At 42.2% G+C, this 14,882-nt stretch overlaps 1 protein-coding gene across 1 annotated transcript in view; it reads left to right on the top strand.

Moving 5' to 3' along the window:
• Window positions 1–1,903: 1,903 nt before the first annotated feature.
• Window positions 1,904–14,882, top strand: part of nrp1a (neuropilin 1a) — a 49,663-nt gene continuing 36,684 nt past the window's right edge. The window contains exons 1-3 of the mRNA XM_088282791.1: window positions 1,904–2,375; window positions 3,388–3,819; window positions 4,501–4,675. Of these exons, the coding sequence (XP_088138917.1) occupies window positions 3,753–3,819; window positions 4,501–4,675 (242 nt within the window). The 5' untranslated portion in view covers window positions 1,904–2,375; window positions 3,388–3,752. The remainder of the gene's footprint in view (window positions 2,376–3,387; window positions 3,820–4,500; window positions 4,676–14,882) is intronic.

Consider the following 14,882-nt stretch of genomic DNA (forward strand, 5'->3'; position numbering starts at 1 on the left):
GGTTGGAATGTTCCTTCCTGAGCCAAATAGCTCGAACCTGAAAAGCTTACTTTTGAAGGGAAAAAAATGCTAATGAAATCAAATCCACCGCTTGCAGCAGCAATAAAAACGTCTGCTTTTTTACCAGAAGTAATTATTCACCCGGCTCTACGAAAGATTATTGGGGCAATATAAAAAAGAGCAAATCCTTTAAATGGTTCTTTTATTGTTCCACTACAATCAAGTCCTCATTTCAGATGACACAGGCAGGCACCCTTGTGAAATGACTACACACATTGTTCCTGTTATCCCGGGGACACCAAAGGCGAGTTAACTTTGCCTATGATAGAGATGCCCGTCGCCAATTTAACATTTGCATTATCAGTAAGAACGAGAATTGGGATGGGGCTGAAGCGCTCGCTCTCTCGGGCCAAAATATATCATATTCTTCAGATGGTCTTATCTTGCTCTATTGTGCTTTATAAACTTTTCAACAAGGGGACATATTAAAGTGCGCGCTGTCAAGCTGCCTAATTGCATTGATTCCGACTTAACAAAGATATTAATGTTCCCTTTGACTGCTTCCAGGAAGTTACGTTTCTGTATTTTGCAGTCATATCGAACATGCCATTGAGAGATATTGCCAATATGTGGGGCCGAATTGAAAAACCTTTCATTGCAGCAAACAACAGCAGCTATTCAATGGTGGGGTCACAAAAGAATGTACTTTTATCTGCTTTGAATCCGAGGCATTGGTTTGTATTACAGTGGGAGGCTTTACTCAATCAACGGGCCTGTGTGCGAATGATATCACAAGCACTTTTTTTTTTAACTTCAAAGAAAAGGCATGCATGAATCATTGCTGCTGAAACACGTTGTGCCATGTAGAGCCTGATTAAAATGCATACAGGATGCTGTGCTTAAAGTATGACAACAACATTTATTCCACTTAAACTCACTTGTCTGGTAAGCAGCTGTGCCGTCAGTCTTTGAGGCTGAGGTGCAGTGCTCACCACCACCTAACGCCCCCTATAGGGCACAAGGCTCATTACAGCGAAGCTAACCTGCAGCTGGAAACGCTCACTTACTTTATTGCAGTCAGTGGAACTTGAAGCCAGCTTTTTCCAACTAGATTCGACCTCCGGCTCCAGAGACAGGTCATCAAGTATTATAGATTGCATATATCTTGATTTGGGGACACCATGACCAAAATTCCCAATTTATAGTCCTTTACAATTAATATTTTCATTTCCAATTCTCTATTACATATAATCGTTTTATTGTTACTGGTTTGTAAAATTTATCTTTTAGGGTTACCTCAGGTCCACAAGTACTCAGCTCAACTGTGTACAGAGTGTTGTACTACTGCAATAAAATTAACATTAACAATGTTGACAGTAAAATGCAGACAAAAAAACGATTTGGTGTGAATCATTGTAGGAGCTAACATCAAACAGTATTCGTCAATAAGGACATGGATGGGGAATGTCTTGCTTCATCTGTCGCATCATGTTCATGTTCCTCCATGTCGCTGTCCTGCCTTACTGAAAGTACAGTATCTCACCATTTATGTCGTTTTCATCCTTTAATAAAGTCGTATTAGTCATTTTTTTTACCTAGGTAAAACGTATATCGTTTTAAAATTAGAAAAAGAAATAGTCCCACTCACATCAGCAATATCGACTTAAGTAGAGTAACGAAGTATTTGTACTTCACTGCACGAGGGAAAAAAATTATTAAAAAAAAATCGCCGTGAATGTGCCCTTCAGACTCCTAGGGGTCAGTGCATGAAGTTCAATAAAAGCATACCGGCTCAAAGAGAAAAGACAGCTGTGTGAACTCACGCACCCACATGCGCGGGCGCGCCGACGATCACGCGCGTCCGCGTACTCATCCCTCGTAAAAGGGGCGTGTGGGGCTGGCAGGCACTCCAAACCCTTGGCGTTTTCCATCAGAGCAGCGGCAGCAGTGGCGCACGTACGAGAGGCGGACGGGAAGAAACTTGCACAATTGGCTCGCTGTGGATTTATTTGGCGCTTTATGTTATATCAACCCATCACCTAGTGGAACACTTTTGGGGTTCGCGGTGCTCGGTTGAGGCAAAGACGAGGCGGGAAAAGGAGCGAGCGCAGTGAAAAGAAGCCCGGCAAGCGAGTCTGAATGCGGGGGCGAGAGCAAGGAGTCTTCGGGCATCCCCTGCGCGTCTTTACGCGGAGGGAAAATCGGCAACATTGTGGTTGTGCCTCGTTGTAAAAACAAACCCAAAAAGGAGTTTGGGGTGGGTTAACTTATTTTGATTTGTTTGAAAGACCACTTAACGTTATTCGTTGGGACATTCTGAGGCAGCCTGTCGGATCGCATCTTGGAAGTGCACTGATGCACGCTCCCCGAGACAGGTGAATATAGCTTTTTTTAAATTCTTATTCCGGAAAAAAAATTGGGACATTTAGTGGTTTGAATGATAAGAGAGAATATTATTTAAAGGAACCACTGACTGCTAACTTTCCCATTTGTCTGATTAATTAAAAAAAAAAGCCCAAGATTACACAATTGATATAAAATGAGATGAGTTGTGGTGTGACTGAGGATTGTAGACATGTTCAAAGTTTTAGGTATATGATGAACACAAGCCGTCTTTGTTCTTATTTGTGCAGCGTGACCCGATAAAAGCAGCCTTGAGTAAAACACCAGAGCAATTCTTCTACCATCATTTATGCTTGAATTGATTCCTCCCTGAATTTCAGAGTGCTTTTTTGTTTGCGTCAGTGCTGTGGGGCAAGCTCCCATCGCCTCATCTTGATAACAACTGAGCGTGCGAAATGTCAAGCACAAAGAATAAAAAAAAACTGTATTATTCGAATTTTTGGGGGGGCGATAACTGACGTACGCAACAAGCGCTGATTGGATATAACTGACTTCAATATAAGATATGGTATATCAAAACAGAATTAAATATATATATATTATTTACGTCAACGTAAATTGTACTATTCCTTGAATATTCCTGCTGGAAGAGCTGTTCCAAGAGTGCATCGTTCGTTAATGTCTTGCTCCTCTGTAGAAGAGAAAGACATGGGGGTGATGACGTGAGGGTGGTAAAAGAGAGAAAGAACAGGGGGGGGGGGTATTACACTTAATGGACGACTGCCGCTCAGTTAGTCAGAGGGCAGCTCCGCTCCGCTTTTACGCATTAAAAAGGTGCCTGGCTCCTGCAAACACACTGGCTGTGTGTAAGCGGGCCAACCTCAACCTCTCATGTAGATAAGAAGTGGCCCTTAATGAAGGAGCCCTTCTGTCTAATTAGTGTCCTCAACTGAACGTTTAACTGCTTTTGAGTTGTCCAAAGCGCACAACTTCGGCGCTAGTTTCCAATCTGCGTGCTTCAACACCTGTTTGTCCTCTCCACAGCCGAGGATTGCTCCCTTCCAGCTCCTTTGACTAAATAAAAAGAAAAGGAGGACGCAAAAGGGGGACTGGATCGTTTCTTTACACACTGCGCACCTTGGCATCGGTGGCGAGGATATGGCCAACTCCGGGCAAGAGAGAAGCACGCAGTCGGCTGATGCGAGAGGAAAGAGGAGTTGAATGACAGGATGCCAGCGACCTGAAGCCCACGCGAAGCTGTTTCATTACAAGTGACTCGTCTTTTTGCTGTTGTTGTTGTTTTTTACCACTGCTGAGATAAGGACAACTTTTCCAGCGATAAGGCTTTTGGATGAGTTCATCTGGGATTTTTTTTGGGCTGATTTTATTTTGTGGTTGACAAAACAAGGATGCATTGTGGATTAGTCTTTGTCCTGTTGATGGGATTCCTCTTGGTGGCCAAGGCTTTCAAAAACGGTAAGTGACATCTGATACCTATATAAGTAATCTCTTTATGTACTCTGCATGGCAACTAATCCTCGCATTTTTTTTTTTAAAGATTAACTCCCGTGCGATGTTTACTGATCCGCTGGTAAACTCTCAGAAGCAAATTGTGGCTATTACAAAAGTGACTTTTATTTGTGATTCAAGCATTAAAACGTGCGTCCATCAGATCCGAATTAAAAAATAAAAAACAATTGAGTCACACAATTCCAATATTAAATATAGGACTTTTTCAATCCTGCGTTCAAATATTCTTGTTTATCTTTGTTCCGTCTTCTTATTTTAAGATTAAACGTACCAAACGGGTTAGCACCACTTTTCTTTATTACACTTAAAAAAAAAACGAGTTTGCTTTCATCAAACCAAACTACACGCTAAGAAAAAAAATCTTTCCATTATCTGAGCACTAAATTCAATAAATAAAAGTTTCAACCATGCATTTTGCATGACCTGTCCAACTTTTTATGCGCCAAATGAAGCTGCTCGATTTCTTTCTAATCTATTTATTTGCTGCTTTTATAGTTTGGAGAGCAAAGATGGCTCAATTTAGAATACAGTATGACGAGGTTTATGTGTGCGATACTCACTGATGCAGTCCTGCTGTTCTTGTTTGAACATGTTTTGAATTAGTGGTCATTTTCTCCCGTTTTGCAGACAAATGTGGAGGCAACATCCGAATCTCAAATGCCAACTACCTCACCTCTCCCGGCTACCCACTGTCTTACACCTCCTCTCAGCGCTGTACGTGGGTGATATCGGCCCCTGGCCCCCACCAGCGGATCCTCATCAACTTCAATCCACATTTTGACCTGGAGGATCGGGAATGCAAGTATGTACCGAGCGAACTGGTTCTGCGCACTGGGCGAAGTCACGCACACCCTGTACCTGATGTTAAATGTAAATCTGTACAGTCAATAAAATTGTAAATAATGCATTCACATCCCTACAATAGGTGAAAAGTAAACAATCCACAAATTATATGTTTTATTGCACAAAGTTAATGAGAAATTGTTGAAGTTCGGAAGAAAAAGAGCCTAAGTGGAACTTTTGGACAAAGTGACATGATTCCCTTTGTGTAAGCGTCCCCATTCTCCCCACTGACCCTTCATACATATTGCACGTGAAACTGCGCCATCTAGCGGTCAATGCGACCCCCAAGTTTGCACTGCATACGGTAGGTCTCACCCAGCGCTGTGGTTGTGCAGTGTTCTCACTTCCTGTCTTTGTGGCATGGAGGAGTCACATGGTTTTGGGCTAATAAGAGTTATTGTATTGTTGTCAGAATCGGGTGGACAAATCATCGCTCCAGGGAATTTTTTTTTGCAGCTGTGATTCATAGCATTAAGTCTTAAATATATGTTTCTTCTGAAGTTGATAGTTCCAGTGATATATTTGCAAATATCAGGCTTTTGCACTTCCTTGGCAATGGGATTAATCTAATCACAAGAGGAGGGTGGCTTCATATTAAAGTGGCCTCTGTCAAGAAAAAAAAAAAAAAAAGGTCGTGGGCAGACCCACTCAACAAAGCCCACCAATATGTTGTCAGATTGATAGTTTGAGCATATGAAAGCAGAGACAGACACTAATGTGATGAGTCTATGTCATTGCGGGTGCCCGGAGGTGAGCCTGATCTGGGCAGACTGCCTTGCCATGATTGCCTGTCTATGCATGTGTGTGTGTGTGTAGGGGTGTGTGTGTGTGGTTCACTGCGTGTGTCGGAGCCTCTTCCCCGCTCTGTCTCAGCTGTTTGTTTACGCTGCAGGGCTCAAGAGAGTCGAGGGCTTTGCTGGATCCTGTTACTGTATCCCCACTCCACCCAAAAAAACTTGGACCCCCTCTCCCTTTTTGTCCCTCCCTGAATGGCTCCTGTATCTGTTTGCAGGTTGTTGTTTTTTTTTTAATCCAGGATTTTAGGCCCAATTTAACCTCTCTTTACCGCTCCCTTGAATAATGGTTTGGTGTATTTAAAAACGGAATGCTCTTTCTGTTCTTCTTTTGGGTCAGATTTCAGTACCAAAGAGCCTATAAAACAGTCCAAGGCAGTGGGTGAGGAAGTGATAAGAGGAGTGGGGGATGCCTGCAACAATGATCATGCTAATCAAATTAGCCAGGAATGAATTTCCTGTGTCTCAACACAGACAGGGGGGAAAAAAAAAAAAATCTAGTCTGTAAAGGCTCAAGGAAGCCATCTTCTTGGGATGACAAGAGGGTTGGATTTTAAAGAATCGGCTATCACTGAATCATTCCGGATTTAGCTGTTCTTTTTAACTTGTCGACACCAATTTATGACAGTTGCGTACCAGATAATTGGGTATTAAGACTTTTTTGTATTAACACCGTACAGTGAAACCTTTGAATTCAAACATCCTCACCATTTGGCATTTGCTGCCATATGAGGACAAAAATATGTATTTTACACACTTATTACAAAAGAATAATTTGAGTGTTAGGATCAGTCCATGACCTTGTTTAAAATACGACGTAACTACCTTTTCATTTTAAATTGGTACTGAACCAATATCGGTGTACCTGTTTGATTTATTCACGTAATTCAATTCATGTTCAAACTCGATTTCAAATCCGAATGAATTAGAAGTCAGACAGCAGTCGGATGATCTCGGGGTTTCCCCTGCAAATACAAACAAGTATCAAGTTTGATGCCTCATGCGGAGATACCACTGGAAAGCTTGGCTATCCTGACCTCAAAATGTTTCTATTTTTAACCCGATGCAATGATGTTTTATAATGAATGGTTTTATAAATGGAGCCGTTTCCATGGGTCTTGACTTCTACTGCACATTACTTTCCAGCTCGTGTGATTTTGTTCACACTTTAGTATCAGCCACCCTTTAAGTGTGTGTTTTTTTTTGTTTAAACTTCAGCCAGGAGCGCATATGTTTTATTCCTTTCACAGTGTGCCCGTTTGTCACATGTGGGTGGGTTGGTTGTGTTGGGCGCTACTGTATAGTTGGTTGTTCTTTTTCAAACTCCATCTTGCAACTCCATTCACCAAATCAGCCTTTACAAAATGGATACTGATGAGAGACAGAATGGTCTTATCTGATTGACTGGCAGAGTGGGTGGAGGTGGAGGAGACATGGCGGAGGGGCGGGGCTTTGGATGTGGGGTGGGTGCTACAGTGCACGGTTCAGTGCACAGCCTTTGCAATCTAATTAGTGGGCAAATGGAACACACATGCACCACATGTTCCCCAACATGGCCGTTATCAGCAAACCAAACAAGAAGCACTCAAAGTGGTCCTGGTAAAAAGGAAGGAAAAAAAAAAAAAAGAGTGGAGTCGGAATGCGTTGGTGTGGTTGTATGTGCACGATACCCTTGTCGGGTTTGTTTGTGGAAGTGCACGGGTCTGTATCCTGAGAGGAGGTAGAGGAGGAAAGCACTTCATCACAAAGATAAGGCGACTAAGTGAGCCCTGCGATTCTGAATGCAGAACGTGTTTACCTTTCACGCACTGTTGTAGACTTTCACAGAATGGAGTTGAAGAGGGGCCCCGACCCTTTGCAGGTAATGAAGTTTGAGCCGGAGGCACAGCCTGCGTCGGGGTAAATATTTGAAGTCAATTCGTTTTTAAAATCAGTTGGATAAGTAGGATTCATTCTAATGGAATAAAAAAAAAAAAAGTAAGCAGATGGTTAACCTCACACTTGTTTGTGCTTTCTGATATAAAAGTTGTGAGGCCTATCTGGCGTTTTCAACCATGCTTGTTTTTTATTTTTCTCAAACAGGCCCGAAAGAGCATTTAGAAAATGCACCTCAGTTGTTTTTTTTTTTAAGCAATCATTTCTGTTTTAAAATCTGCTAATGTTTAACCTTCAGTCGTCCATGTGTAGCTGCAGGCTGTTCTCGCCATCTCACTCACCCCCCCCCCCCCCCCCTGCTGACTCAAGAAGAAGACGCTTTCAATACATATGATCCTGACAGTCCCTATGAATCATTGATAATATCGCATTTGCTGACCATTCCGAAAAACATGTCTGGTAAAATCAATCCGATTCAGCTCGTCCGTCGGTCCATGTTGCCGTATTTGTTAGATCAAGCCCGGGAATAGGGGACTTGGAGTTTTCCGCATTCCATGAAGAAGAATTCCCAGAGAACTGTCGATGCAGTAGACGGAGAGGGGGCTAGACGAGATATATGGCTGAGTGTTACTAGGCAAGCCAAGTTATTTCAAGTATGCCTTCTTCAGCAGCCCTTTTGTGTAGGCGAAAGAACGAAAGAATCCCGCCTCACCACGCTTCAAAAGTCTGCAGGAAGCCCCCCTGCCTTCAGGTGACCGTAACTCAAAGCTTGGAAAGCGCTTCTTTCCTTTAATGAATTGTAGTCTTCCATTAACTCTGCCCCCACCCCGCCCTGCCGCCATACCCACTCAGATCTCCTGCCGTGTTACTCCCGTGAAGCTGCTCGGCCTGCTGGGAAGGCAAACATTTTCTGCTGCGCACCCTTCTCCAGGAGGCGACGTGCCCCTTCCTGGTATTCCTAACTAGCTTTGGACTCCACAGCTCAGAAAAGAGGCGGGACAGGGTATTACTGTACCCTGAATCTATTGTTAGCTCTTCCTTTGACATTTGAAATCCCACTGACAAAGAGTGCCACCTGTTACTGGGAAGTGAGAGTAAAGGACAGAAGGGACTTTGGGGTGATCTCTTCTCGAAATCCTAATTACCCCTTGCATCAGTTCATAGAAACGCCATGATAAAGAATGGTGGGCCTGCACAGCTGATGTCTGAAAGCTTCTCTCCGACTCCCAGCTGCAATCCCACCACGGAAGGACAGTAGATTGCGCGGTCATTTATCAACCTGTCGTCATGGTGATAGTAACTGAAAGGGGTTGTCAACATAAAAATGTTCTTTGCAAGAATATGCTCTATGCAGTCGAGAAACATGGCATTCTGATTAATATTGCATATGTGGAATATGAGTTAAGCAATAAAATCCTCCCGTTTTGGTCCATCTTCAGGGAGCGGCCATTTTGTCACTTCTGTCGACTTCAGGTGGATTTTGCTGCTATTAATAATATTTCTTCAAACACAATATTAATCAGAATACCAAGTTTCGACTGGTGACGTTTTGGAGGGTGGGGGGGCTTGACTTCCCCTTTAAAAAAATAAAAATAACAATAATTCTATTGGCAAATCAAAGCAGACACAATTTGCATGGTTGATTGAGTTATTTGTTCTTGTAATGATTTTCTATAAATATCATGTCATGGTCTGTGTTTGTTGATTGTGGTTCAGTTTGTAGTTTCATGCTTTTGGCTTGTGTTCCTTAGATGTCTCTCTTGTTCAAGCTGATTGTGTCCACCTGTGCTTGTCCCATGCCCTCGCATTAACCAATCAGCTCCCTCCAGCCCTTTGTGGCTCGTCCAGGTGTTCCTTGTTGGTTCGTCAATTTGTTTGTATTTAGTTCCCTGTTTCCTTTCAGTTCTTGTCGGCCCATCGTCCATATCAGTTGTGTGTCGTTTTGTCAAGTACATTTTTCCCATGCCAAGTTCTGTTTCTAGTGTTTGTTTGCTTACTTTGATCTTGTTTTGTACTTAGTTTTGATTTTCCTAGTAATTTCTTTGCCTGATAGTTTTCTTTTGGTAACCAAGCGCTTTTTGTTAAAACCACTCCTTGCCTGGCTTCTCTACATTTGGGTCGTCCACCTCACTCCTTCACCATGCCAAAACCAAAACCTGACATATCACTTATCCTTAAATTAATTTCTATTAGCCAAGAAAGAAACATTAGGGAACAATAAATGAAACAAAAACGGTGGAAGTTGGTGCTCATGCAACTGCCTTGTCTCTGAATGCTACCGTCATCTTTTATTCTCTTCAAATGGAATGGCATCGGTGCTGCAGGGAGTCCAAAATGGCACTGCAATTGACAAAGTAAAGTGTTGGGCGGCAACGGTTGTCTTAATGACCGCTTTTCACAAAAGTGTTTCAAATTATGCACCTGCTATTTTGCACACCAATGAACCACTGCGATGGAAATCAAATTGCATCTGAAATTACACTCAAACGCCGTCCCGTCAGCAGAAAGAGCAATCTACTTTGAGCAATTCTTGTTTGCTCTTCACAACAATTATTGCAAACATATTTTGTCAACATGGCGCAACTTTGCCGCAGGTGAGCCATTGCAAATGAAAGCCGGCGGTGCTTATAAATGCTAAGCGCTCACCTTATCAATTAACCAAAGGCAAGAGAAGAGTCCGGCATCCAGAAACATCATTGACCTTCACTCTCATTACTCTCTTTCTTCATCACTTTTAAACATAAAAGGTTAGTCCCTGGTTAATGAGCAGGATTAAAGCAGGCCTCTGCACATGTGCGATAGAAAGCGTGCAGCAGTGCGAATGACCGTGGGTGTTGTTTTTTTCTTCTTTTTTTTTTTTTTTAAATCTGCTGGTGAAGTGTTTCACCTTGGCTAAGACTTGGAAGGGCAACCTGATTGAAAAGCTTTCCGGCAGTGGCATCTGCCATCCTCCCCGCTGCTCTGTCACCACTTTGATTCATGCACAACCGGACCACAAGCGGGAGGTGAGCCACTCTACCTCGCAGCGGGAGGGCGGTTCACTTCACAGGAGAAGAATATATAGGAAAAGGAGGGGAGCGAAAAGGAAGGGACCTGGGGGCAGTGTTCATAAATAACTTTCGGGATTTCAAGTTCATCTCTTCGGTTGTTCCACAAGATGTAGGGTGTAGGAGCACATGTTTGCGATGGGTGGAATGTTGCTCAGATGTTAGCACACTGTTGATTGTCTCTTTTTTTTTTTCTTTCATCTCGCTAGACTTCCTTCCAACTCCAAAGCAGTCCTGGCCTCGGTACATGGAAGTCTCTTTCTGGAAAAATAAAACTGCTCTCTAAATTGTTTCGACATGTTCCCACAAAAAGCATGCAGTATAACTAGAAAATCATGTTTTTAATATTAGTATTAGTGTTTTTTTATTGGCAATCCAGTGTGTAGTCTGCTTTTTGCCTGAAACCCGCCGGAATCGGCGCCGGTTCCCCACGACATTTTCATATTGATTTGTTTTGCCGTTTTGTTGGGAAAAAAATTGATATATATAAATATATATATATATATATATATATATATATATATATATATCATGTATTTATTTTGTATTATTTTCCTCCTTCCCTGCCTCAGGGCACCTGGGCAATCTAATAAGATTTACCACATGATAATGCAGGATCATAAAAATAAATCCAGCAGTTTGGAATCACTGTCCGATTTTTCATTTTTTCATTATTTTTTTTTTTTTTAGTATTTGGAACATATCAAGTCGCTAAATAAGGTCAATGTTTGTAGACGAGACTTTTTCACATAAATAACAAACATGCCTCTCTGTCAATCTAAGTAAAAAGCTGCATTGTAAAAACACAATTTGTATATTTGGGCAGCTAAAACAATGAAGAGAAAATCAGCGTTTGTGATGAATTGGTTGTTCTAACACCTGCTGGCTGAATTAGAAGCCTATTGGTTGAGGAGCGTGAGATCAGGAGAGTGCACGTTTATTTCCACACAGTGAGCCCAGACTTATTTTGCTCCGTAATCTATACGTATTCGCTTCTTGTGATTTTGATTGAGGCAGAGTTGGTGCTAAATCTCTTGATTGTTGCCCAGAGATTAAACACAGCCACACAGGTCACAGGAACGGGCTCCCAACTTCTACAGGATGCTTTATTCAAAGAATTAAGTAGATCCCATGAGAGCATCTGAGTAAAATATAATTTGTTTGTAGTGGGGAAGAAAGTTGGTAGGCAGAAAGCCCGAGATCCCCAGGGTCATCGGAGGTAAGCGTGATTTCACACAGCAGGCTTCAAATTGCCGGTGGTTGTCCACCACTCAACGTGGCGTGCTTTGGCCACAGGATAAGCAGACAGTGATTGATGGGGGGGGGGGGCGGGTGGGCGCTTGCCTACTGCGCTCTGATTGAGTTTGAGCCACTCACAATTTCTCGCATTGTTTGCTCTTTGCTTGATGTCGCCTCACTTAAGTGGCTCTTTCTTTTTCAATGTCGCCAGTGTTTTTTTTTTGTTTGTTTTTTACAGCGTTATATCTTTTGTTGCACAGCTGTAATTGTGTGTGTGTGTTTGTGTGTGTTTGTGCGTGTTGACGACTGTAACCTAAGGAACATTTGACTGCATTGTCTAAATAACAAATGGGCAATTGATCAAGTTTAAATTGCTAAACTAAATTCCCCGGGATATTTTTTTTTTCCCAATTCAAAGGCTCACGACACCAATGAACATGTGGACGGGAAATGCCGTCAGATATGTTTGATAGATAGGACATCAACGCTTAATTCTCAATTTGTTCTGCGTCACTTTCCAGAGTCTTAACAGCTTCTATGCAATTTCCATGGATTTTCAAAAGTTTATTTAACAGCCTTAAGCCACACAACATATTGAAATAGTTGAAGCTCAGACCCAACCGAACCATATTTCGTAACCCTGACTCAAGTAAACATGGACGCCACATGCCTAACTATTTTCAATTGGAATTTCAAAGAGTGTCCAATTCGTTAGCGACAAATGATAAAAATCAATGATGCATGCTGGCTGTTGAGTTATTATTTTTATCTTCCGTTCCAAGAAACCGGAACATCCTGTTCCTGTATCAAAGTTATTGAACAGTCTAACGCTTATGTAGCCGCTGATTGTGACAATTATGCACACCAGAGACAATTCCAAACAAGACTTTTTTTTTTTTTTTTTTTTTTTCCTGAACACAATCTACCTCCCTCATGGGGCTGCGTGTCCAGCGACATGAACCCGGTCACAGAGCGACATGTCCAGACTGGACACCCCCCTGTCATCATCCCGCCCGCCTTTGTGGCAAACTTTGTTGAGCTCGTCAACCTTAAAGGGGAAGTCAACCTCAAATTTTTCTTGACAAGAAAATGTTTTATGCACCTTAACTCCTCTAAATGTGGCATTCTGATAAATATTGTGTTAAGCAGCAAAATCCATCCGTTTTTAGTCATCTCAGGGGGCGGCCATTTTGTCACTTCTACTGACTTAAAATGACATTGCATTTGCTCAGGTCACAGGTAATGACCTCTCCTGGTTCACAATTTTTCTGAAGCATGCTATGATTGATCATGTGTTGACTTCCCCTTTAAGAAGTGGAGGGAAAAAAATTAAGTATGTGCAGATATAGATTCAAAAGTTGGCTGTGTGTAGCTCTAGTTTGCATTGACAGTCAAGACTTTAAAGTATTGACCCACAAACAAATCATTGGAGCAGTGGAACTATCTTTGATTGCCTTTGTACTTCATAAATGAATATTTGATGCTGTGTCAAGCCCAGCTGACAAGATAATGTAATAATGCGCTGCCTTGTGCATATTCGGTTCCGCTTCTGAACCGAACAGAGAAGTTATTCAATCTGTAAACGCGATTAAGAGGCAAAATATACAAAGCTACATTATGATCCATATTGGAAGCAAATTGTGATCTCAAGATTTTTTTTTCTTTTATCTTTTCTCTCGTCTTAAAGCTACGCCTTCACCATCTCTCGCCAGCACACTCAGAAAGTCGGTTTCCTTCTAACGGACCCAACCCCACCCACGACGCAACTCTTTTCTCCTTCCTGCCCATTGTGACAGAACAGAGCGATTTGAACAGCACCCAACGGCTTTTACCTCAGGTTGACCTCAGTTTCAACTCGCCTCCTCCCCATCCTCGCATCTCCGGCCCACTTTGAAAGTCGTGGGCTCCTTGCAGCTCATTACCGCCAAGCGTCGCTCGCTTGTACAAGCAGAACGTCTCAGATGGATGATATGATGTGCATATTTGTTGCTTTTTCTCATCTTCTGTGATTTCTGTTGGGAGTGTAGATTACGGGATTCATTTAAGTTGAGTACAATATCTCTGTTATTTCCTTTTTTTACAAGCACTGTACATCCTAAATCCCTTGCGACGAGTCAAGCGCTCACTTAATTCATCTTGTCTGACCAGAGACGAGATTTTTCACTCGACAAATCCTGTTTAATACAAACGTACAGTACAAAATAGCCTCACTGTGCCGATTCGCGCCCTACTTTTGCCCTGTTAGTTTTACCCTTGACCTCTCATCGCAGCCACAGTGGTGGATCATCTGGGTCACGTCAGCGACCCCCGAGAACAACTCTCTCTTTGCTCACCTTTGCCTGCTCCTCTCTCCTTTGCAATCAGAGATCCTTTCAAATGTCAAGGTGGGACAAATGGGAGCTATTCTCGCCTGTAATGGCCGACAGAAACGAGGGGCTTCTCTCTCTCTCTCTCTCTCTCTCTCATTCTCTCGTTTGAGCAAACATTACATCAGCTTTTCAACACTCTTCATTTGCAAGAGCATACATCGTCAAGGTTTGGTTTAGCTGTCCACCAAATGAGGCAATTAATTTTCCGGTGCACACTTTAAACAGCAACGTATATTAAATTTGTATATTTTAGTTTAGCCCGTTTGCAGAGGATGGTATTATGTCATTAAATTTGTGGCAACAGAAAACAAAACTTGAAGGATAATTACCATCTTAAGTAATTAGGAATATACTAGTAATAGACATTACAAGAACGCATGCTAATGGATAGTGTGCTTTAATCCATACATGGCAGGAGAATAGCAAGTTTCCGCAGCCAGCATTTACTGTTAAGCTTCACAGAGCCAAGAAAAATAAAACAACTTGAAGCAAACAAGATTCCTTTGTCAATGTGGCCTCATGTATCTAAATGAAGGATTCTTCTGTATATTGTATACAGCGGGGTCAACGTAATAATGGAGTTTAAATAGCCAGATTCATTAATGTGATTGTTGTTGTCTACAGATCACACGACGGTGTAATTTGGAAAAGTAATGGATGGAGTCTGGCTACTTCCATTGGTGGTAATGATAATTGCTGTTTAGGAATATGCTTTGGCTAAAATGTGTCCCGAGTGAGTGTGGCCATATGAGGGGGTATCATCGCCAAAGAGGATCGCTTGATGGGTCCCTCTGCGCTTTTGAGGGCAGAAAATGTTACCCTTTCTTAGCTTTCCAACCATC

The sequence above is a fragment of the Idiotropiscis lumnitzeri genome, chromosome 19, assembly GCF_059441095.1.
Source record: "Idiotropiscis lumnitzeri isolate Australia: NSW breed Sydney's pygmy pipehorse chromosome 19, RoL_Ilum_1.0, whole genome shotgun sequence".
Lineage (NCBI taxonomy): Eukaryota > Metazoa > Chordata > Actinopteri > Syngnathiformes > Syngnathidae > Idiotropiscis > Idiotropiscis lumnitzeri.